Raw genomic sequence first — 23,755 nt, forward strand, 5'->3', positions numbered from 1 at the left:
AGCAAGGGGTAGAGGCTTCTGAAAAGTGCTTCCTAATTGGCGTTAAAGTTGATTCAATTTAGGTGCACACCTGCTGGATCCTTGCTGTCAGTAGCCATGGGCTCGACCTAACTTTTCTGTTGCCGATTAATGGGTCTTGTTTCGTTCTTTTGAAAAGTTTTAAAGTTTTTTTTTGTTTTGTTTTTTGTTTTGTACATAGTTTTGTTTTCACAGCCTCACCAAAACCAGCCTGGACTGTTTGTGGGTTCACTTCAAATAAGAAGAATACTCAAGGCCTCAGTGTATTCTCCTCTCTGAACAATCCTAACAATGATATTGTAAGATGCTTTGGAAGCACTGTCTTGCTTTGTTGTGCCGTATGGTGGGTTTTGAAATGCTTTCTTTTTAACCAAAGGTGGCAGAATTTCTCAACCCACACGGGAGCACAAAATCCATCAATTTAATCTCTGTTATCACCGGACTGCAGTGACAGTGTCTTTGTCTCTGTCCTCAATCTCCATGTGCAGGTGGTATTTTTGAGACCCGGGAGAGTGAGTTAGTGAGTATGGACGAGCTGGCGTTCAAGTTTGCTGTAAATAACATAAACCGCAACAAGACCCTGATGCCCAACACTACTCTCACCTACGACATTCAGAGGATCAATCTCTTTGATGGATTCGAGGCTTCCAGAAGAGGTAGGAAATGAACACGTAGCTCTGTGAGGCTTCAGAAATTACCTGTTATTACTGTAAGAGATGACAACATAATAGCCTAAATCATTCATGTGTCCTTTCTGGGCAGGAAGTGCTCTGAAATAATTAGCAGCTCCGTCACTAAAGGAAAATAAGAACTTTTTAAAGGGATACTTTGGTTTGAGGGTTATTTACTGTTTTTCCCTTTTATCCAAAGTGGAACAAATTATAGATGCATCTTAATGTATCTGCATGCAGTTTGTAGGTTTGTTGAATCAATAGGATTAGCATAACCTGGCTTAATTACTGGATACAGGGGATTGATAGCATCTCTTAAAGGTACGGAAATGCACAACCTTCAAATTCCCGAAACAGGGATGTATTTATGTAATTAAGTTTCTAATTACATAAACAAAACATTAAACCCTAACTACTGAAAAAAATATGTTCTTTATATACCACTGAGGGCAACTAATGATTAGTGTCGCCATTTAACTCTAACAACTTAGGCTAACAGTGTGTGCTTGTCTATCTTTGGGTAAAAAAGGAAATACAGTTCCCAAACTTAACAATCCCTTTAAAAAACATATTATTTAAACATACATAGAAAGTGAAACTGGTTTGCATCAGACTCTGACAAACAGTCTCAACAAACTGTAACAACAACCATCTGATTTTTTACCGCCAGTGTGTGACCAACTAGCTCTCGGGGTGGTCGCCGTGTTCGGCCCTTCTCACAGCTCCTCGGTCAGTGCTGTTCAGTCGATCTGCAATGCTCTGGAGGTCCCTCACATTCAGACCCGCTGGAAACACCCGTCAGTGGACAACAAAGACACCTTCTTCATCAACCTGTATCCTGAGTACACCGCCATCGCCAGGGCCATCCTGGACGTGGTAACTTTCTTCAAATGGCGGAAGCTGACGGTGGTCTATGAGGACAGCACAGGTAGGTTCCAGTTGTTTTTATCAGTCAGATTGCCACTGTAACTTTTGAAGTTGATACAGGGATACGGTAATGTTGAATTTGTGAAGAAACCTTTTCCTGGCATCCAAGTCTCATTTTAGTCGTATGCTCAGTACCTACCAAATTGACAGTTCTTTCCGACAGGTGACTGAATTGAAATTAAACCTATCTATTGAAAAAAAAAATACTTTCACCCTGAAAAACATTGGGGCTGTGTCGATCTGTATATTATTAGTTTTATAATGCAACTCTGGTGAATCTGAATTAACCTTTTAAAACAAAGTCACACAATAACACTAATTAACTAACTGATCAAGGCAATGGCAGACCACCAGCTCCTCTGTTCAGCAAGGTAAAATTACTGTTTTTGTCAGTCGAGTCTGGCTTTGAAGATAACACAGATAATTTTCACTTTCAGGACAGTTGCTTGTTGGAAAGGGCTGTCTGTCTGAGAAGCACTGAGCATATGACTGGATAAATGAGACTTGGATTATTCTGCACAAGTTGTGTGAGAGTTTGTAAATGAGTGTTTTGATATAATTTTGCTGTTGTTAAACAGGTTCGCCTATGACTTCAATTCAATTCAGTTTATCAGAGAAAGTGTTTGAATTATTTGATAACAGTAATAATAACAATAAACTTTATTTATATAGCACCTTTCACACAAGACATGCAGCACAAGTGCTTTACAATAAGGGCAGTGTAAGCACTGATTACTTCACAGGGACACTTAAAAAAAGTGATTAAAGACCATAAATCTTAAAATCATAAAGAAATCATAAGATGAAATACAAGATACAAAATTTTTAAAGAGGTACAGTAGCATGTGAAAATCAGAAATGCATTAGGAAAGTCAGAGCTATTTAAAGGCTAAAGTTAATAGATACGTTTTTAGTTTTCTCCCAAAATTATTTGGCGAGCTCGCTTCGCTGATATCTAAATGTAGTGTGTTCCATATCTTTGGGGTGTAGTTGACAAAGGCTGCATCCTCAATCTTCCTTCTGTTGCTGGGAACCTCCAGTAAACCAGCAGCAGATGATCGCATTGTTCTCAAAGGCAAATAGTTAACAAGGGAGTTAGCAATGTAGCTTGGTCCCAGCCCATGTAGGGTTTTTTTTTTTTTATAAATTCTAAATGTAACAGGAAGCCAGTGCAGGGCAGCTAAGACTGGCCTGATGTGCTCTCTCCTCTTGGTTCTGATTAGTAGCTGAGCTGCAGAGTTTTGAATGAGGCTAGTTTTCCTCCCGGATTCAACATAGCACAAGGTGAATTGATATTTAAATGGTCATTTAAGGGTAAGGTATTCCTTGAAGACGAGGAAAACACACATTCAATAGCAACTTAATCAACATATTAAAATAGCCAATATCCCACACAGTGTCTTGTCTTGTGATATCAATATTCTAGCTATGTATCACCCAGCTCTACACCTGAAAAAAAAATCCCCCTTTTTCTGAATATGTTAATAACTGACTGAAGACTGCATTTTGCTAATGATATTACTGGATATCAACTGTAACACTGTGTGACATTTAAGTAAAGAATGGAGAGGCAGAAGAGGTCAAAAGTGCTGGCTTGTGTTTCCTGGACCTTACAATATATTCATATGTCAAAGTTCTAATTACTCACAAAATTCAATTCCACTGTCTACCTCAGTCACCTTCCTCGTGCTGGCTAGTGAACCCAATCTGTGACAGGGCGCGAGTGCCTCATATCAAACAGTTGCCAGTGCTCCTTCTCTCTGCCTCTTTCACGCTGCAGAGAGCCAAACCACAGTGCTGACGGCCTGAAATCCAGCTGTGTGTCCTGTATAGAGTCCCTGCCCATGACCCAGAGAGTATGAAATGCCGCTGTTGAAATGTCATAGTTTATGGATTTTTTTTTTTTTTTTACTTTTTATTTTCGATCGTAAATGTATTATCCTGAAATGTCATGCAGACACACACCTGTACAATTACACGCTGTTGTTCACACACATGTGCAGGCTACAGGATGTTAGGGTGTGTGCACAGGCTATACAGCACAGGTGTGTGTTTGCCCTTGATTGTTTTAAAAACAAAGTAGAAGAAGATGCAAGATGCTAAGTTGTGTGTTGTGCAACAGGGTGATGCAGTGAAAAGGATAGGGGTCCAAGTTACCATTACAGCAAGCATATGCCCTGCTGAAGCCTCCTTGACCCTGACCCGTCACCTTCCTGCAGCAGAAGAGGGAAAAGCAAATGTTTAAGAATGGATAAATAAAATGTCTGATTGCTATTTTTTGTAGGTCTGATGCGGATGCAGGAGCTGATCAAGGCTCCAGCAAAGTTCAACCTGAAGATCAAGATCCGCCAGCTGACCCCAGGTAACCAAGATGCCCGACCACTGCTTAAGGAACTGAAGAAAGACAAGGAATTTTTCATTCTCTTCGACTGCTCCTATCGTATGGCTTCAGAGCTCCTCAAGCAGGTGTGCATAAAGATTGATCTAAGTGTCTTTACATTAGATTAATTAGATTCATACAGATTTTACAACACGTTTAAGTGTCCTTTGGGGGCAACACCTTATTACCTTGCTTATTACGGCTTACATTTGAATGACATTAATGCCATTTAAGGATATGATAATAAAAAGGATGAAATAGCGCTTTCCTTATCAGAGTCTGAATTTAAATGGACCTCAACTAATTTCCCATCCCATGGATTTGTTACCGTTTAGCTAATTGAACACAGATGGTGAGGTGCGGTAGCTGATGATTTATGAAATGAACAGACATGCTGACAAACGTATTTGTGGCCGTCCTTGTGTGCATAAATTCCCTACATGCCTGATGAAATGAACAGTGAAAGGACTTTTATCCACATCTCTAGTCCTCACACGTTTTTGTACAACCTCATTTCGAATTGTAGTTCTTGTTATTTTTATCTATATTGCAAATCATTAACGACTTCAAAGGACATAACTTTAATTGGCCTCTTTAGTAAGTCACACATTGTTTCATTTAAAACTAAGGCATGGTGAAATTCATGAATACTTTTGTTCTTATTTATGTATAGTTGCACCCTCTGTTTTGAACGTCAGAAAATTAAATAAACAACCAGCCAAATGACTTTGTTATCAAAGATATGTGTGACTGTAGCCGTAGCACTGTAGAACTCATCATATCTGAAATAGGCAATATGGTCTGGCATTTTCTTTTATTACTTTATTTCTTCTCATTTTGCAGCTTTCATCTATGGGAATGATGACGGAGTACTATCATTTCTTCTTCACGACTTTGGTGAGTTAGAAAACTGTAAAAGTTGTTTCATGGGAGATAGCAGACAAGTAAAACCAGCTCATCTTTTGTGAGCTCATTTGGCCTTCGACCGGCTGGTCAGATTTACGGAGAATGTTAAAAAATGTCGGTGCGGTTCATCAGTTCACAGTAAAAAGCTGAGAAAGTTACACCCTCAACTAGAGCTTAAATTTCTGTCCTGGTCTTTAACTCTCCATCTCATATAAAACCAAACCGGTACATCCTTTTTTCCCTCCTGCTCCTCGTCTCTCTCTCTCCTCTGCTACCTTGCAGGATTTGTTTGCCTTGGACTTGGAGCCGTACCGCTACAGCGGGGTCAACATGACGGGCTTCAGACTGCTAAATGTTGATGACCCGTGGGTGGCCTCCACCATGGACAAATGGGCCATGGAAAGACTGCAGGGTCCCAAACAAGAGAGTGGCCTGATGGACGGGATCATGACTGTAAGCCCCTGACTCTTATTTTGCATCACTGAGTACTAACAGTACAAACACCATCGCAGCTGAGAGCCAATAACGCACATTTGTATGCTGCGTGCGTGTGGTCATTTAATTGTAAATTGCCAGCACCTGCTCAGCTTTAAATCTTTGCAGCTGAATTGTATTTCAGCATCATAAAAATAATATTAAAGCTGTAGTCTTCAGTTTTACATACATACATATAAATATATATGTATGATAATAAAATTAAGAAAAAAAAAAATAGATGGATAAAGGGTATGGCTGATATTGTAAAATAAAATAAAATAAAATAGAATAAAATAGATAAAGACAAAGGACAAAAGGTACATGTGATATAGCAAAAACAAAAATCATATTAAAAATAAAAACAGATAGATAAAAGGTACGGCTGTTATAGTAAAATAAAATTAAAAAATAAATAGATAAATAAAATAAATATATAAATGGATGAAAGACATAGGACATAATGTAAATGTGATAAAGTAAAAAAAAATAAATTAAAACAATTAAATAAAAGGCAACAATATGTAATGATAACTTAACAGAAAAGGTAGGCAATAAATCAAATTTCTCCAAAAAGTTCTCTTAGCTTACTAACTTTTTGAGCACATTTCTTAGTGTTTATAATTTCAGAAGAGTCAAATTACTTTCTAAATTCAGTCCTGAAAGATTCAAAGCATGGGTGAGACTTTGAGAACTTGGCTTTATGCATGTGAAATTCCCCCACTAAAATTGAAATGTTGACAGTCTGCTGAACTTTCTAAATTTTTGCCTTCATGGTATAAAATTACATCTTTGGCTTCCAGCTCAACTGAATGATTGGTTTGAGTTTAAAAACATTCCTCAATTTTCTTTCAGAATCCTGATGTGTACTGACATTCAGAAAATAAATGTTTAGTCATTTCCTTTTCATTTTTAACAATGTTCAGATTTCCTCAGTTATATTTGTTCCATCATTATATCTACACTTCTGTTATACCTTGTTTACTTCTCTGATGACACAGTTTGCCTGAATAAATTCTTAAACTCGTGCTCTGTCCACTTTTTACTGTAATTCAGCTGTAAATTGAGCGTTTGGTGCAAGAGAAAAAATCTCAATGACCTCTTCCTCTCACTGCTTCCTTTGCAGACAGATGCGGCCTTGATGTACGATGCGGTGTTCATGGTTGCCGTGGCGTCGCAGCGGGCCACTCAGATGACCGTCAGCTCCCTGCAGTGCCACCGCCACAAACCCTGGCGCTTCGGGCCACGCTTCATGAACCTTTTCAAAGAGGTCGGTGTCAGATATGGCCATGGATCACAGAGAACTAAAAACCCTGTTACATCAGCAGCATGACTTAAGACACCCCTGTTGCTTTTAGCTTGACCACCATGCATTTTTAATGATGTGTTTTGAAAGTGCTCCTTGAGCTCGAGATCCTTCAAATTTCCCACGTAATGCCTCTGTTGCAGACATGCAATTCACCCAGGCTGGATGTTACTTTGTAGGTCCCTTCTGACAGGCCATGCTTTGCTTCTGAAAGTACACAACATGAAAATGTACGCTATTTATGTACTTATAAGTTAAAAGCATGCTGTTTGGCCTGACTGTCAGGCTGGATGCCTACAGACAGAAATGAGGCCTTTGATGCATGAGTGTTTTGATCTCTTAAGTCTTAAATCCAGCAAAGGACCGTTGCCCGCCATGGAGAGGGAACATTCTCACTCAATCCCCTCACTCATATTTTCCTCTTCATGCCCCCCCCCATCCTCCTTCTCCTCACCCTCTTTCTCTTTTCTTTGCATGTCAGTGTCTCTCTCCTCATGAGCTCTTTGTTTTGTTTGCCACTGCCCATCCTTTGAAGCATGTGTCCTCCTGCGCCATTCATCACAAGATAAGAGCCTTTTTGATTGCAAGAACCAGTAATATGTCTCACACAGCACTCAATTAAAAAACATTTCAGACAAGAGATTGCAGAATATGAGGACACAGCTTTCATTTCAATGGCTGAAATTAAATCCTGGGCACTATAACCTGCGTGTTTTCTCTCCCCTCCAGCTATTGTGGTACACAATAGTCATTGAGCTTCTGTGGACAAAATTAACTGAATGCCATTTCGGTGCACATCATTTCACGACAGAAAGCACAGTAAAAGTCAGTAATATCCTGGATTTAAAATGTTGACTCCTTGCAGAAATGTTCATCACTGTAACCACAGAAAGGTGTCTCTCACATTCAGTTTATGTGTTTTGCTGATATTTCTAAGTCTATTTTGATTGATATTTCTCATTTAACTTATAATGTCTCTGCTGCCAGACATGTTCCTTCGCTTGGAAAATGAAGCAGGAAAACTTACTGTCATGAGGAACTCTTCTTACTTCTAGCTGTCTAAAATTGAAGGGCACCCAGAAAAGATCTATTATTTTCTCAATTTTCACGCAGGAAATAAAACTTGCTATTCTTTGCACCATGTCTGTGACTGTATAATAACCTCAATTTTAGCATTTTGACAAATTCCACTTCAAGACTTACTTGTTCTGAAGGGGAAAAATGGCTTATAGCAAAACATAAAGTTTATCTTATACCGTATAAGCTGAATTAGGAGAGGATAGCAGTGGCTTGGTGTAACATGGCACCACTCAAGTTTTTATTATATGTTGAGGTATACCTATCTTATTCTCTCTCTGGGTATGGAGCAAAATAAGAAGAGAAACATTTTTTGATTCACCTCGGTGTAAGGTATTAGAAATCATCCAAAATTAGCTGACCTATGCTGCAAACAAACAGTACAAAAACATGTTATGTGTCACATGAAAGAACAGAGCAGGGATACTCAACCTGCTTTGCCCGCTGGCCACTTTGCAAAGTGCCAGAAGACCAGGGTCCAGTGAATAAATAAGCATTAATAATATGTGTTCATATATATAATAAATGAATTGCCTGCTTCCAACCTTTTGAAGTTTGCTGTCCTCACCCCTCTTTTCCAAGAGGGAAATCCAGTTGCAGCAGCCCCGCACAGGTCAGGTGTGTACAGGGGCATTTCTAGGATTTGAGGACATTCAGGGATTAGCCTGGGCATGGTTGAACCTCCCTTGGCACTTTTTTTATGATAAAGGAGCTCTATTATGATACTTTTTTCTTAACTCTGGCGCCTCATTTACATTTAAAGTACAAAAAAATTCCCAGTGTGAATCAAAGTATGTTCATCGTGAATTACAGAATGGTCAGTGCGCCATCCAGCACCATATTGTGGGTCAAATTTGGCCCACAGCCTGAAAAATGAGAATATCTAGATAGACGAAAAAAGAAAATGTTATTGAGTCATTTTGTGCAGGATATGAAATCGGGTGCTTGAAATGAACAGGTCTACAGACAGCCAGGCAAATTTAGAGAAGCCATTTAGGTTTGTAACGTGTGTAACAATATAGCAGCTTGTAAAATACGCTGTGTGCACATGGTGTAGATGACTTGTAATGTATGTGAGAATTGATAAACTAGTAGTTGCTATGCACAGCACGCATTCCAACTTATATTAATTATTTTAATACCCCTGCTTTAAAGATGGAATGAATATGCATGGAAATACAGTTATTCGCTATCATGAACATAAACTTTCATGCATATTGAAATTGTACCACAGAACAACCTGTAGCCATCTTCCAGTCTTCACTTGATATCTTCCAGCCATCCGTCATCAACACTGACTTCTCTCTCTACCTCGATCTCCTTCATTTCTCCTCCTGGGAGTCTGCTCCAGAGCGTCAATGAGACTACGCACTCAGACGCCATTTGAGACAATCTCCCACTTCTCTCTCCCTCTGTGGCTCTCCTCTGTAGGCACAGTGGGATGGACTGACAGGGCACATTGTTCTTAATAAGACAGATGGCCTGAGGAGAGACTTTGATTTGGACATCATCAGCCTCAAAGAGGACGGCACAGCCAGGGTGAGCACAGGGGCCTAAAACAGCCAATTACACCACTCTCATGCTGCTTCCACTGGCTGATTCATTCCATTAAGGCGTGTGTGTGTGTGTCTGTGCGTGCGTGCGTGTGCATGTGTGTGTGTGTGTGTGCGTGTGTGTGTGTGTGTGTGTGTGTGTGTGTGTGTCTGTGCAAGAGAGAGGTGCTGTGGAGATTTTGCTTCCCATTTGTTTTCCATCCACACATTTTTTATTTGGTGAAGACTTTTCCGGTCATGAATATTTATAATGCAACAACTGATTATTTCTTTCCACACTGTCTGTGCTTCGCGTTGCCCTCTTCACATTTTCAAAAGGGTGTTGTGGAGGGCGGAAGTCGCCTCACGAAAAGGTGGATCAAGGTTTGTGCCAGTGCCATGTTTGGTCGAAGCCTTTGTTGTTGGCCCCCCTCCTCCTCCGTCTCCCCTCTTTTCTCACTCTGTATGCCACGCACCTCCGTGCTCCTTGCCTTGTCAACCTTGTTTCTCTTCACTGATTTTGTGTACAGCAATGCCATGTATTTGACATTTCAGTTCTCCCCGTGTTTGGGTCCAGGCATTGCTCTGACACTTGTCAAAACTTTATCAGCAGAAATAAATAAAATATATATACACCATTGTTTAGATAGACATAACAATACACAGTTGGATTAAGAAGTAAGTCCTGCAGTTTCACTTGATGTAATGTAAGGCCACAGGTGGTGGCTGTGAGAAACAAGAAAGAAATAATGGAATTTATCCTACCCATCCTTCACTTTTGCGGAGATTTTTCAGTCCACTACTTTTAATGTGCTTCACTGTTGGACTGCCTTCACACTTTTATGGCAGTCATATACACTAGCAGTATTTAATTGCAGCCAAGAGGGAGCAGAGGAGACAAAGTCGGGCATCGAGACTTTCTATGGCAAATTAAATTAAATGTTAAGATTAAATTTATGCTTTATATTATTTTTAGTATTATTATTTTTACATTTAAATAGTTATATTTTAAGCTCTATATGACAGTCAGAGCATATCTACAATTCAAAATCTGACTCAGGTGTTCTGCACACAGTACTCAACATGGAGTCGTCTGAGCTGGCCAGCAGCTAACCCATTCATTTAAAATTTATAATAAAAACTGGAAACAGTGTTGAAGGCAGGGCAGAATCATTTCTATGAAAGTTGGTCAGTGGTGCTTGAAGGCAAAAAAGTCAAATTACCCAGATGATCAGCACTTCTGCACTGCTCCTCTAATTTGAAGGGGGATAAAAGTGATTTAATTTGTGCAGCTCTTTCAGACTATCCAAATGTTATAGGAACGAATGGATCAGATCCTGATAATGAAACGAGTCCTTTCACAGGGGTCATGACACTCAAAAAAATGCATCGCCATGTAAGTAAATGCGAAAAAGCCTTTTTGAGCCACATCATATGATGGGTGTAATTACACTGTTTGGCCACTACAAAAATTGGCTTTGAGGCTGGAGCGCTTCAAGAGAGCCTGAGCTAACCATGCTAGCAGTGCAGACAATGCTAACAACAGCAACAGTGCTCACAGAGCTAAGGGTGTTGTTCACCTAGTGTTTAACCAAAGGGTGGGCGTTAGGATGAGGCCATGGGTCAGGATGGCATTATCAGCGGTAACCACTGTATTAGAGCAGTGCAGAACAGTGGTGATTAGCTGGCCAGTGGGATATTTGATTTGATTTTTATTTGAAACTCTTTTAGCTCATTGGTTAATCTTCCAAGAGTCTACAGCTGAAACAATTACAGAGACTCTACCTGCATTAACATGCACATGTGGATGGATTGGCTACCACGCTAATAAGCAGAGAAGCTTGGATTACAACACACACACAGTTTAGCATGACTTCACTCTCTGCTCATTGCCATTTCTCCACTATGTATTAATTGTATAGTTATATTAATGCTCTGAATGTCACATACAGCTCCTTTAAAAACATAATACATAGTGACAAACAAAACATAATAATGAACATAAGGGAAAGAAATGAAAAAAGCTTATCAGCTTTGTTCTTAACCTCTTAATTTAGTTTCACAATATATACTGTAAATACCAAAGTGCATATTAAATATTCTTTACTGCCTCTGCTTATCAGCCTCGCACCAAGTGTTTGTTGAGTGAAAGAAGGAATGTTGAATTAATTCGTCTCCATCAAACACATAGTTTACTGACAGAAGTTGGCAAAGTTCTTCCTCTCCGTCTGCCTCAGTTGTCAGACAGACAGGTAGGGAGGCAGGCAGCACCTGTCAAGGTGCAGACGCAGTGATTTATACTGTAATTTTAATTCCATTCAGGACTTTTAGCCCTCAAAAGCCTCCCCTCAGACGGTATACCACAACATGGTAAGCACATCACATAAAACGCTTGACTTTATGGTCATGGAAAAATGAATTATCAGTCCGTTGCAGTCGTGTTAGTTCTTGGGCACTGGAGTGTTAAATACACTCTGAAGAGGATGATGGGACTAAACAAAGTCAAAGTCTCCAAGGAAATAAAGTATTTTCTCTTAAAGTTGTCGACCTTCTAGAAATAAGTTGTTTTTTTTCTCCCCTTCCTCTCAGCTTCCTCAGCCTGGCTTAGTGAGTCTCCCTCTCTGTGGTAACGGTTTTCCAGTCTGATTTGGTTCTGGATGGAGATGAGCTTTAGGATTCATAGATAACATTTTACTCCCAGCGTATGAGAGAGAATTCCTGTCAGTTTTTATAGCACACTTTGTTGTTGGGAGCCGCTGTGGTACGCATGATAAATTTGCAAGGCTATACACAGTAAATCCTTGACTTAGGGGTTTAAAAGATGATGACTGTATGCTGTGCAGTGGTCCCAGGCTATATTTTAGCATTGATCTCATTGGCTGGGTCAGATGACTTATTTCTTAAACTTCAAACTGACTAATCGTGCAGCTGATGTTTCATGAGGATGATATTTCCTAAAATAACCCCAATCTACAACATAAACTAGATTATGTGGAACAGCACAATATCGGAGCCCAAAATACCCTCCACACTTCCAAAAATATTGCTCACGCTCGGCCCATTTATCTTTGAGATTGGGGACAATACAATTAATTAAATCCAATCCCATTCACTGTGTTCCTCATCTACGGTGTCCAGAGATAAGACAGATTTATGGACTGCTGCACAGAGTGGATCCCTGCTAAAGTGCTACGGTGGAGATATGGAGTGCTTTTAGCGAGGTTATAAGTGAGCACATTTTCTGTCAGTCTGTCTGACTGGGGGAACAGAATAAGATAGAATGTAATGGGGAGTGAAAAGCATGTTATCTTTTCCAATAGGTAATCCCGCATAGCCTTTTTCTGCAAAATAAATTGGGAAAAATAAGACATTCTGTAGTGCTTGGTTTAATAAGAGGTACTGATGCGTTCACTGCTACTCATCCTCTTATGAAGGGGCCATTGTTTCTGACTGAAAATACCCCAAATCATTACTTTTTTGTGCACAGACTGAATATGAAACAGACGAAAGCTTCAGTTCTCTCTTAACAATGATGACTTGATCATTTAATGCACTTAACTTTATAGCATCAATGTCCTGCGCCCCCTTGACCTTTGCTCAGCTCTTAACCAGTTGAGGGGATTTGAAAGGGTCTCAATCCAGCTGCCAGACGCCTGTTCTAATCTGATAACTGTCTGGATTATACCGCCTGGTCCGTTGAACCGGACACTCTCATTCACAGTTACTGTGACAGTGTGGAGGGCAGACAACATGACGTCCTCCATCCATCCCCCCCGATCCCTGTCTGAATCCTGCCTTTCTTCATTCATACCGTCCCTGCTGGTGTGATTTCCTCATCATCATATTCAAGTAGGGCTGCAACTAACACTTATTTTCATTGTCAGTTACTGTGTGGGTTTTTTCTCAATTAATCATTTGGTCTATAAAATGGAAAAATGAATTTCCTAAAACCCAATGTAATGTCATCAAACTCTTGTTTTGTCTGATCAACACTGAAAGATATTCAGTTTATTATAACATAAGCAACACAAACCTAAGGACATGTTCCTATTTTTTGCTTCAAAATTATTAAAATTGTTAATTTGATTATTTAAATAGTTGCAGATTTATGGGGGAATTATTGTCTTATTGTTTCAGCTCTATATTCAGGTAACAATATGCACAAAATACATTATCTGACAGTTGTAATCGAAACTTCTCACTATTTTTCATATATATTTGTGTATTTTACAGATTCAAACAGAATAAAATATGAATGCTACCAGAGGTCCATGCCAATCCAAAGCAATAATTCATCATCACACAAAAAACGGCTTTGTTGTTCTGGCCGCACACTATGTTCAATACCCGAGAGTCAGATAAATCGCTGCACGCCACAGGAATATCGGTTAGCGCCATAATGGCTCTAAACTTTTACCTGACTCACACAATCAGCAGCTCCAAACTGCAAACTTTATCTTCATTTTCATATTCACTGTACTTAAAATGGAGTTTTCAGCACTTTGCCCAGAATCATCAGAGCAACGCGGTGCAAAGGGAAAAGTTGTAGGATAGTGAATGGAGCAGAAGGTTGAAAATGAGCCAGGAGTGTCTTCTAACCTCCACACTTCTTTTTCATTTTTCTGTTCGACGAATCAGAAAATATGATTAATATGCGGTGTATCGGAGCAGTTTCTAATTTCCTGTTAAGACTTAGAGACTAAATCAGGCTCTGTATATGTGGTGTCAGAGATAAAAGAGAATAGCTTTTTTTCCTTTTAACAGCAAGCGGTCAGTGATCATTAACGATCCAAATACAGTCAAATTCAAAGCTTAAACATGAGTAACTATCTATACACTTCACCTTTGTCTCCTATAGTACCTCCTCTGGTCAAAGCACAAAACGTGGCTCAAAAAATCGAAAGCTCTGTTTGTCTTTCTAGATTGCTGTGTGGAACTCGTACAAGGGAATGAACCTGACGGAGAAGTCCAGCCGAGACAAGAATAACAATGTGACAGACTCTCTGGCTAACAGGACTCTTATTGTCACCACGATACTGGTGAGGAGGAAGGTTAAACAGAGGACAGCATAGGGAGAAGGAGGGGAGTGCATATGGGATGTGTAGAGCGCAGATAGGGGGACAGCAGATGAGAATTTAATGAGAGGGGAGAGGGATATTGTTGCTGAGTTGGGTAGTTTGAATTTGGATTTTCACAATTTTGTCTTTTTCTGCACACAGAGAAAATATAGCATAGATAGAAGAAAATATAGTCTTCAAAGTCATTGAATATTCAGATATATTAATTAAAAGACAACTGTTTTTTGGTGTTTAGACTTCACGCCACTCATCCTATCCACTGCCTTTAACTCAGCACTTAGCATAGACATAATTAAATCAGAATAATGATATGCCTTGGAGACACTGAAACACTGTGTTTTCTTTTGCTCTACAGGAAAATCCATATGTGATGCATAAAAAGTCTGACAAGGAGCTAACTGGGAACGATCGTTTCGAGGGTTACTGTCTTGACCTTTTGAAAGAGCTCTCCAATATCTTAGGCTTTACATATGAAGTCAGGCTGGTGGCTGATGGGAAATATGGTGCCCAGAATGACAAGGGAGAATGGAACGGGATGGTGCGGGAGCTGATTGATCACGTGAGTTTACAGCAGTCGCACTACGTATGTCAGTTAGCCAAGAGGTGTATTGGGTTATTGAGCAACATCTGAGCATAACCCTGGCTTATTGATTTTGACTTTTGACTTTGCAGAAACATGTCCCATTGAACTGATATATATTTTTGTATATGACATTATTAGATTAATGCTTTTGCATCAGCGGTCACATTGAATTTTGCTGTTATAGGTCGAGTTGGAGCTACTTTAAATTTATTAATACAGGTTGTTTGGGGGGGGTCATAAAATAAATCTGAAGGGCAGGGAGATGATTATGGCATAATTTCTGTCGCACAAATCTGCATTGATTTTTTTTTTTTTTACTATTTTGGACTTTTTGTGCAATATTTCATTGAGAAATCTCTCTCTTTGGAGGAACTGCTAATACTTCATACACATCTGAAACATGACAAGGGGCCCCAGCTAATTACAGCTTTTTCAGTAAAGGCGAGTTCACATTACACTACTGGCCGACCAGTCTTGAGTCGCGGAGACTATCATCATCTTTTGAGTGTTCATACCTGGCGACATGTGTTTCTGTCATCGGAAGTCTGGCCCACTGCATTACGACCTGTGTGTGCACACCACAAGATTTCTCCACTGAGCCCTTGCCCACAGAGGCCCAGATAACGCGGTGACGTCACCAAACTACGTTTTGTCACGCGTGAACCAAACAGGATATTATGAAGTTCCCCGGCGCTAAACTTTACTTGTCAACATGGCCTGGGTTCAAACACAACACGCTCCCCGTGATTGTTGTTGTGGCTTGTCGGCTTGTCCTCCTCACATTTCTTCCGTCCTCCTGCGTGCTGACGTGGGACGTATCCCGCCTCTCATTGGCTGATGCTCTTCTTCAGTAGTGTCAGACTTCTCCAGTTTTCTGGCATGCCAGATATCCAGTCCCAGTCGCAGACGAGGGGACGACTTGCGCGTAGGCTTGTTCACACATGAGGACTCGTCGTGGCAGACTATCTGCCGACTCACCTCTTACCCAAGGTGGCTCTCAAGATCAAGGGTGAAAATCCTGTAATGTGAACTAGCCTTAAGAGGTTACATGTCCAAAAGTTTGGTGGCCACTGGTTTAATCTTGTATTAATTTTGTATTTTATAAGCTTATAATAGGTTTTTATACTTTAAAATCCTTAACAAAGTCAGTAGTAAGTCTAGATGTCAATGAATGTAGTGGAGCAGAAGTTTAAAGTAGCATAAAATGGAAATACTCATACAGTACTTGTATAAATGTGCTTAGTTACTTTTCTTCCTGACTATTTTGTTCCAGACCAGGTGAAATTTGGGTACCAAAATGTACCAAAAATGAATTAAAGCTCCACCTCGTCATGAATCAGCTCTCTCGAAAAATAGTGTCACTTGAAGGCTTGTGATGTGGGTAAAAATCATGCATTCGCATTGAATCAACAAAGTAGTCTATAATTGAGTTCACAGATGGTAACAAAGCCTGTTTGCACTGTGATGTGTTTACAGACCAAAAAAATCACGTCGCTGCCTTTTATAATATCAGTTGGAGCCATGGCACCGTATGATCAGTGGTCTGAGCCTCTGGCTATATAAACAAGGCTTTTAACATATAAAAGGTTGGCCATAGTTATGAATTATGAATGAATTTTACTCTTACATATAAATAGCATTTAAATTCTCTCACAGGACTTTTGACGCTGATTGGTTTAATGAAGCCTGTTGCACTCATATTCAATCACCAGTCTATTTTCCTCCATTAAAGATGCAGCCAGTGATTCTAATCCAGTGCACTTTTGGTCAAATTTAATGAATACTGCCTCACAGACCTGGCTCTGTAAATGGGTGGTAAACAAAGTGGCTCCGACCAAGCTTCATACCACTGTTTCAGCCAATTAGCAACAAGGGGTGCCCATGCTTGTGCACGGAGAACAGAGGAAAGGCTATGAGTGTATAAAGAGAAAGCCAGTGGGAGTGAGAGGGACGGTGAATATGGCTCATGCTAACGTGCTCAACTCCACAGCATATCGTCAATAATCCTTCTCCAGACTTGCTGGCTCTACCTTTAATCCCTTGTAGCATTTTTAGCTGTTATATTCTTCCATAATATTTATTTATTCAATATAACAGTTTGTTCACCAGTAGAGAAGAATACAAAACCTCAACAAGGTTTATATATTGTTTGGACACTGATATAAAGACTTTTGTTAGTTAGATTGATAGAAACAAATACTGGAAGATGCCATATGCAACCTTGAGCAGTTCTTGTTTTACCTGAAGCATCTGACTTCATCTTCTTGCTTTTCAAGGTTGCAGACCTTGCCGTGGCCCCCCTGACCATTACATACGTCAGAGAGAAAGTCATCGACTTCTCCAAGCCCTTCATGACGTTAGGTATCAGCATCCTGTACCGCAAACCTAACGGCACCAATCCGGGCGTGTTCTCCTTCCTTAATCCCCTGTCGCCGGACATCTGGATGTATGTGCTGCTAGCCTGCACTGGAGTTAGCTGTGTGCTCTTTGTGATTGCCAGGTAAGAGGATGGATTGATGCTGGTGATAATGAGAGGATGTATGATGGGATGGAAAGATGTAAGGGTAGCTGCAGGCTTGTACCGTAAATATAAATGGTGACTGCATACTGTGCAAACTACAAAAGACGGACTTACGAGAATGTGCCAGCACTAAGCATTGTAAACAATACACAGAGTCATGCCTCTTGTGTCAAACTCACATGACAAGAATCACAAATAGGTTGGAATTAGCATGACTGTACTTCAGCAAATTTCTAATTTTGTATAGGTTTTCTGAAATAACCAAAAACAAGCTTTGGCCGGCTGTCAGCCACCAGATTGGCTTTCGTTGTGCCTGTTAAGTGGCCGGGAGTAATTGTGAGCTCACCCTTCAGCTCCCTCTCAGGTAGTGTGTAAACCCCTCTCCGGCAGGTTGCACCTAGCAACCTGTAACTGAGCTATATATTTTTGTGAAAATCAAAATGCAAATCAGTGTGAAGTGTTGAAAGCACCAAAGATAAACTGGAAGCTTGTAATGAAGTGAAGTGCGTCACCAGTGTACCCCCCCATGAATATAGGAGGATTTGTCTGTTCACATTTTTCATTTCTCACTTTGTTCTTTTATTGTCTTGCAGGTTTACTCCATACGAGTGGTACAACCCGCATCCATGCAACCCATCCTCAACTCTGATACAGAACAATTTCACTTTACTGAACAGTTTCTGGTTTGGTGTTGGAGCTCTCATGCGACAAGGTATTTTCCTTGCAGTCAAAGAGATTATAGTCAGTATTTTCATATTGTGTATGTATATTAACATCGGTCATTTTGGGGAACTCACTGTAAGACTGATGCTGGGTTTTTTTTCCAGAGAGGACGGCCTCTACTGCTCTTAGTCACAAATCTTTATAGAGTTTTTAAGCTTTTGGTTTTCCTGCCCACAACTTTACTGTTTGGGATTTTGGTTCACTCTCACCGCTCTCGCACCAGCGTCTTTAAAAAATCCCACTGTCTGCTACCTAATCCAGCACCAGGCAGCAGACAGACAATGTTAGGTACCAGCTGGTGAAAATAGTGGAACATTTACCATCTAAAATAACAAACATTTCCCTCTGGAGTTTTATTAGAGGCCAGACAGCTAAAAGGATTGATTACTGGGCTTTTATTTGTCAGGTGGTCAGAAACATAACTCCCAAAAATTAGGTGTTGCAGGTTTAAAGGATTTCTAATAGCAAAGGCAGCATCGCCATAGAGCTGTCTAATGAACTCCCTGTACGGCAGCAAAGTGGGTCCTGGCGCTATAAACTCTGCTCTAAGCTGTTTAATTCAAAACATCAACATTCGCCTCCTATTTTCTGTGAATGCCCTTTCCACGTAGCCTCGATCCAGTCCCCATTAATTGAAACCATACCCTGTAATAACAATCCTGTGTCACTTCATGGGGACTTGACCTCCCTCGAGGCAGGAGATATGGGCAGGATAAGTCCGACATGCCTGATTGGATGGCCAACAAACCCCCTGACAACACCAGTCCACAATAGATTGGCGATGCTGATGAAAAGATGTGATTTTGCAGACAGCAGGCCACATTTGTCAAATTTAGTAGTTCAGAAATGCAACAGTATATTAATCATTAACGCTGGTGGATGCCTGCACATTTTGTTTTTCTGTAGCATGTATGTGTGGTGTGTGTAACACAGTGACCTTGTGCTTAGTAACAGTAACTGCTATCTTGGATACATGATCGTTAAATCAACCCTCCAGAATCAGTGTAATTAAGTATAGCAATTGTCCACTTACAGTGAAAAAAGGTTTAAAATATCTGGCCCATTAAATGTGGTAAATAATCACATTCCTCTTTTTTTCTTCAGTGCTTCTTTTCTTTTCACAGAGAAGACAGGATAAAAATGGTGCTCTTTTTCAGTGTAATGTTCACAATGTAGCTTTGTCTCATCTATCACATTTCGTTTTTCTAATTTGTATTTTTTTGTTCGATTTTTCACAATGATCTCAATTTTGTTGCAACTCTTGTTTTAGACCAAGCAAGTGAAGAGGTGCACAATTCATAATTTCGAGCTGAGGTGAAAATCCAATTGGAGTTCTGGTGTAAATCCAGCCGTAAAGATAACCCCATTTGGACTTGACTTTGCTTTAAAAGAGCATTGATGCTTTTTCATTATTTTGACTTCTCGTAGTGCACGCACAAACTGCACCTCTTACCATTCTGGTTGTACCATGCTGGTTGTCACACACTGATTCAAGCTACTTCTTAACCTTTTTCAACCTCCATCTCTGTGCTCCCAGGCTCGGAGCTGATGCCTAAGGCTCTGTCGACTCGAATAGTCGGGGGTATCTGGTGGTTCTTTACCTTAATCATCATCTCCTCCTACACGGCCAACTTGGCTGCCTTCCTCACTGTGGAACGAATGGATGCGCCCATCGACTCAGCAGACGACCTGGCGAAGCAGACCAGGATTGAATACGGGGCGGTGAGGGATGGATCCACCATGACCTTCTTCAAGGTACAACTGGTGTAGGCTCTAAATTAGCTTTTAACTTTTCCAGAGTCACAGCATAAAAATTAGCTGTTGAAATTATTACACACAAGTACCTGTTTGCTTTTTTGTAAGTCCATGTCAAGTTGTACACATTGGTGAATTCAAGTATTTGTAAGTATTGCAGCAGAGGTCAAATAAAAGCCTCCACCCATATATAGTATAATTTCCCTGTATGAAAAGGCATAAATCAAAGCTTTTAAGAACAACAAAAAAAAAGTTCTCATTTCAGATCAGCTAAAGGTCTGTGATTACTCCTGCAATCCCAAATTGTGTGGTCAAGTTAGGATGTGTTTTTATATATATATATATATATATATATATATATATATATATATATATATTTGATTATATAACACAAATACCTGAGGTTACTAAGCTACCAAACCAACCAATATTCCTATCAACCACTGGACATCATAGTATCAATGGTGCAATATATCCTCATACAACAGCTCATATGATATCTAACGAATTATTGCCCCACGAATGACCTACTGAATGTAAAGTCATGTAGGTTTGGTTTAGGCAAGCAAAGCTACATAGGTTATTTTACAGAAAAGATGACAGAAAGAAAACATGGTGACGACGTACCTTATAATAACTCAAAGTTCACATGGTCCTGCACATTGTTGGGCTTGTTACTCTGAAAATGTAATATATTACTCGTGACTTCTTCAAAAGTAATAATGTTACTTTACGTATTACTCCCTGCCAACAGTAATTCATTACACTACTCATTGTATTACTTCTTTTTTTTTTTTTTTTTTTGTTTAAAGATATTTTTTAGGGCATTTTGCCTTTATTGGACAGGACAGGTAAGTGTGAAGGGGGGAGAGAGAGAGGGGGGATGACATGCAGCAAAGGGCCACAGGCTGGATTCGAACCCGGGCCGCTGCGGCAACAGCCTTGTACATGGGGCGCCTGCTCTACCGCTAAGCCACCGACGCCCCAACTCATTATATTACTTCTTATAAAATCAGTAATTGCGTATCTCCCCAAACTTCAGATGTGCGCTTCTGTGTGAATATCATCATAATCGCCATTAAGTGTAGCTAAGGCTAGATAGCTTCTTTTTTATCTTGGGGTTTTCTGTTGCCTGTGACCGATATTTTCCCCAAGGCTTTGCATGAAAGACGGAGAGACACTCACGGTGCAACATTTCATCCACAGTATATCCAGACTCTAGTTTCGTCACTTCCTTGTAGCCTGCAGCTGTCCACGATCAAGATCCAGTTTTGGTTGTGTAGGGTTGCGGTGGTAAGAATTTTAGTCCGACTACCTGCAGCAACAGTGTTATTGTCATCTTTCCTCTCATCAAAATCAAAGTAATAAGAAAATTTCCAGTTTTCACTAAGGTTAGCATTTCCAACGAGCATCCTGCTTTGTGACGTGCCTACGCATCGTGATGATTACTAAAATGAGTCTGCTCATGTTGTATTTCGAGTCAGTAGTGATGTGCTAACAAAAGTAACGATGTAATAAGTTGTTTGGTTTTGGGGTAACTGTAATATTATCACTAAAATTTTATTCGTAAGTAGTTACACTACTTGTTACTGGGAAAAGTAATATTATTACTGTAAGGTGTTACTGCCCAGCACTAGTCCTGAACACAGGTCTCCTGGGAAGAGTCCTATGTTTTATGACCCATCAACCAACCCTACCATCCTCCTCATGCAGACTTTTGCTCTTTATGATACTTCCTTCTTTACTCCCGTCAGCACACGTGATCGCAGCCTTCCTGGTTACATGGATTACACACTATTTACTGGCTCATGGTTACAGGGGTTATATAGGCATTGTGGTGCATCACTTTTCATAGGTATACATACAAGCTGTGCATAAGTACAGCCTGAATAGTGTGTGCTCATCGCCAATAAATATGTAGTTTACGCCCGTCTGGTTATATGGGTGAATTCACCCATGAGTTTGTATTGTGTCACATCTGCCAGACTTTTAGATGTGAGTATGAATCAGTGGTACAGTTTTCTCACTTCTATAAAATCAGAGGGTTTCCTCCATCCTGTATCTTTGCCAAACATCCCATGAAAATGAAAAAAATTTAAAGGCGGAGGCAGAGAAAAAGACTCGCAGTTACTTTAATGAATGGCACCGTAGATGCAACGAGAGAGATGGGAAGTGGAGAAGGTGCACATTAAGACTACTTGTGTTGCGTCTGTGTCGAAGTTAAACATATGTTAACTTTTTTAGTTTGTATTATATAATGTTTTGCTGTACCGATGTCCTCGGGGCAGGCCTGTCACTTCCTTCCCCCACCGCCACCCACTCTCCTTGCATCCTGGTGGCTCAGCAGGGGTGATCCATGCAGGGCTTTATCCTCCCAGATTACAGCCAGTGATTACCGCTGCCTGGATAGGAAGAAGCAGGCTGTGTTGATGGCTCGAACAAATTGAATCAGCTGGAGGAGATTTAGAACACAGCTGTCCCATTTTCTCTGACTGAGCAAGGAGAAACGCACACACCAGAGACACGCTCAAAAAATAGATAGAGTCTCACACACCCTGCTGTTAAACTTATATGTGTTTATAATCGTGTTTGAAGTATAGTTAGGTGCAAATCTGTTTTTACCAACCGACAGAAATCAAAGATCTCCACCTATGAGAAGATGTGGGCGTTTATGAGCAGCAGGAAGAACACTGCCTTGGTTAAGAACAACAGAGAGGGCATCACTCGGGTCCTGACGACAGACTACGCCATGCTGATGGAGTCCACCAGCATCGAGTACATCAGCCAGAGAAACTGCAACCTCACGCAGATTGGAGGTCTCATAGACTCCAAGGGCTACGGAGTGGGAACACCTATCGGTAAGAAGAGTGAGACATAGTCTGTAGAATAGTAGGTTCGCTCCTCACCATCATCTTTTTCAGTTTGTGGAGCATGAAAAGTCCCAAAGAACTGTCAATCAAGAAAATAATTTTTAATGTCTTGTAACTGTAATGGAGCAATCGTTTTCCAAAAACTCCACAGATATTGAAAATGAAACCAAAATGTCTTGTTGCAGACAGTTATTGACATTTTGCTTGGAGAGAAAAGTTTGGAGTTGTCCTCGTAACTTCAACACAGTGAGACTCTTTAATGATAGCGTGAACTTTCTGGCATTTCTTGCTTGCTCTCGGTGGTAGACTGCAAACATTTATCCTCAAAGTTAGTTAGAACAAGCCATGGACAAGTATATACACAAATCACATTCATGCATAAGTTAGAATAATAAAAATGTGCTTCTAGAAATTCAGTTGATAGAATTGAATTTAACAGCACCTCTGTAAATGGAGGTTTTGTACTGCAGATACACACTTCCACACTTCCACTCACACATGCAAATGCACTTCCATCCAAAAGCTCTGCAAATGTTCATGTGAGGTTTCAGGCCAGTTTACTGGATTGAGAACTTAACCTGGAAGCAAGTCAACCTGCTGGACCGTGTCTGCATTCGGATGTTTACTTAAGCAGTGCTTAACATCTTGACACTCTCTTGTGTTTCCTCTTTTCCTCTCAAGATGTTTTTTTTTTTTTTTCTTTTTTTTTAAATGTAGAGGCAGTTCAAAAAATTTCTTTTAAGCTTGGGTTCTTTTGCTGAGCACAACCTGCCTCTGCCAAGAACATTCTCCACACCTGCGTACTTTGGCATGTTCAGGGCATACGTTTAAATGTATGAGCACAACAATGGAAATAATGAGGGTGGGGCCGTCCCCATCAACTTCATTTCTGTAATTACCATGAGATGTTCCCTGGCTATGAAAATGGTTGTAT

General features: G+C 40.2%; 1 protein-coding gene across 6 annotated transcripts in view; it reads left to right on the forward strand.

The window, feature by feature from the left end:
• grik1a (glutamate receptor, ionotropic, kainate 1a) overlaps positions 1 to 23,755 on the forward strand; it is a 43,680-nt gene that overhangs the window by 13,277 nt on the left and 6,648 nt on the right. For 3 of the 6 annotated variants that reach the window (XM_050041251.1, XM_050041255.1, XM_050041252.1), the window contains exons 2-15: positions 507 to 674; positions 1,360 to 1,617; positions 3,901 to 4,082; positions 4,840 to 4,893; positions 5,185 to 5,355; positions 6,503 to 6,646; positions 9,191 to 9,298; positions 9,631 to 9,675; positions 14,214 to 14,330; positions 14,725 to 14,928; positions 17,229 to 17,452; positions 18,067 to 18,185; positions 19,734 to 19,951; positions 22,584 to 22,809. In XM_050041251.1, the coding sequence (XP_049897208.1) occupies positions 507 to 674; positions 1,360 to 1,617; positions 3,901 to 4,082; positions 4,840 to 4,893; positions 5,185 to 5,355; positions 6,503 to 6,646; positions 9,191 to 9,298; positions 9,631 to 9,675; positions 14,214 to 14,330; positions 14,725 to 14,928; positions 17,229 to 17,452; positions 18,067 to 18,185; positions 19,734 to 19,951; positions 22,584 to 22,809 (2,238 nt within the window). The remainder of the gene's footprint in view (positions 1 to 506; positions 675 to 1,359; positions 1,618 to 3,900; positions 4,083 to 4,839; positions 4,894 to 5,184; positions 5,356 to 6,502; positions 6,647 to 9,190; positions 9,299 to 9,630; positions 9,676 to 14,213; positions 14,331 to 14,724; positions 14,929 to 17,228; positions 17,453 to 18,066; positions 18,186 to 19,733; positions 19,952 to 22,583; positions 22,810 to 23,755) is intronic. The other 3 variants (XM_050041253.1, XM_050041254.1, XM_050041256.1) reach the window with 2 other exon arrangements.

Source organism: Epinephelus moara, chromosome 3 (assembly GCF_006386435.1).
Source record: "Epinephelus moara isolate mb chromosome 3, YSFRI_EMoa_1.0, whole genome shotgun sequence".
NCBI classification, from domain to species: Eukaryota; Metazoa; Chordata; class Actinopteri; order Perciformes; family Serranidae; genus Epinephelus; species Epinephelus moara.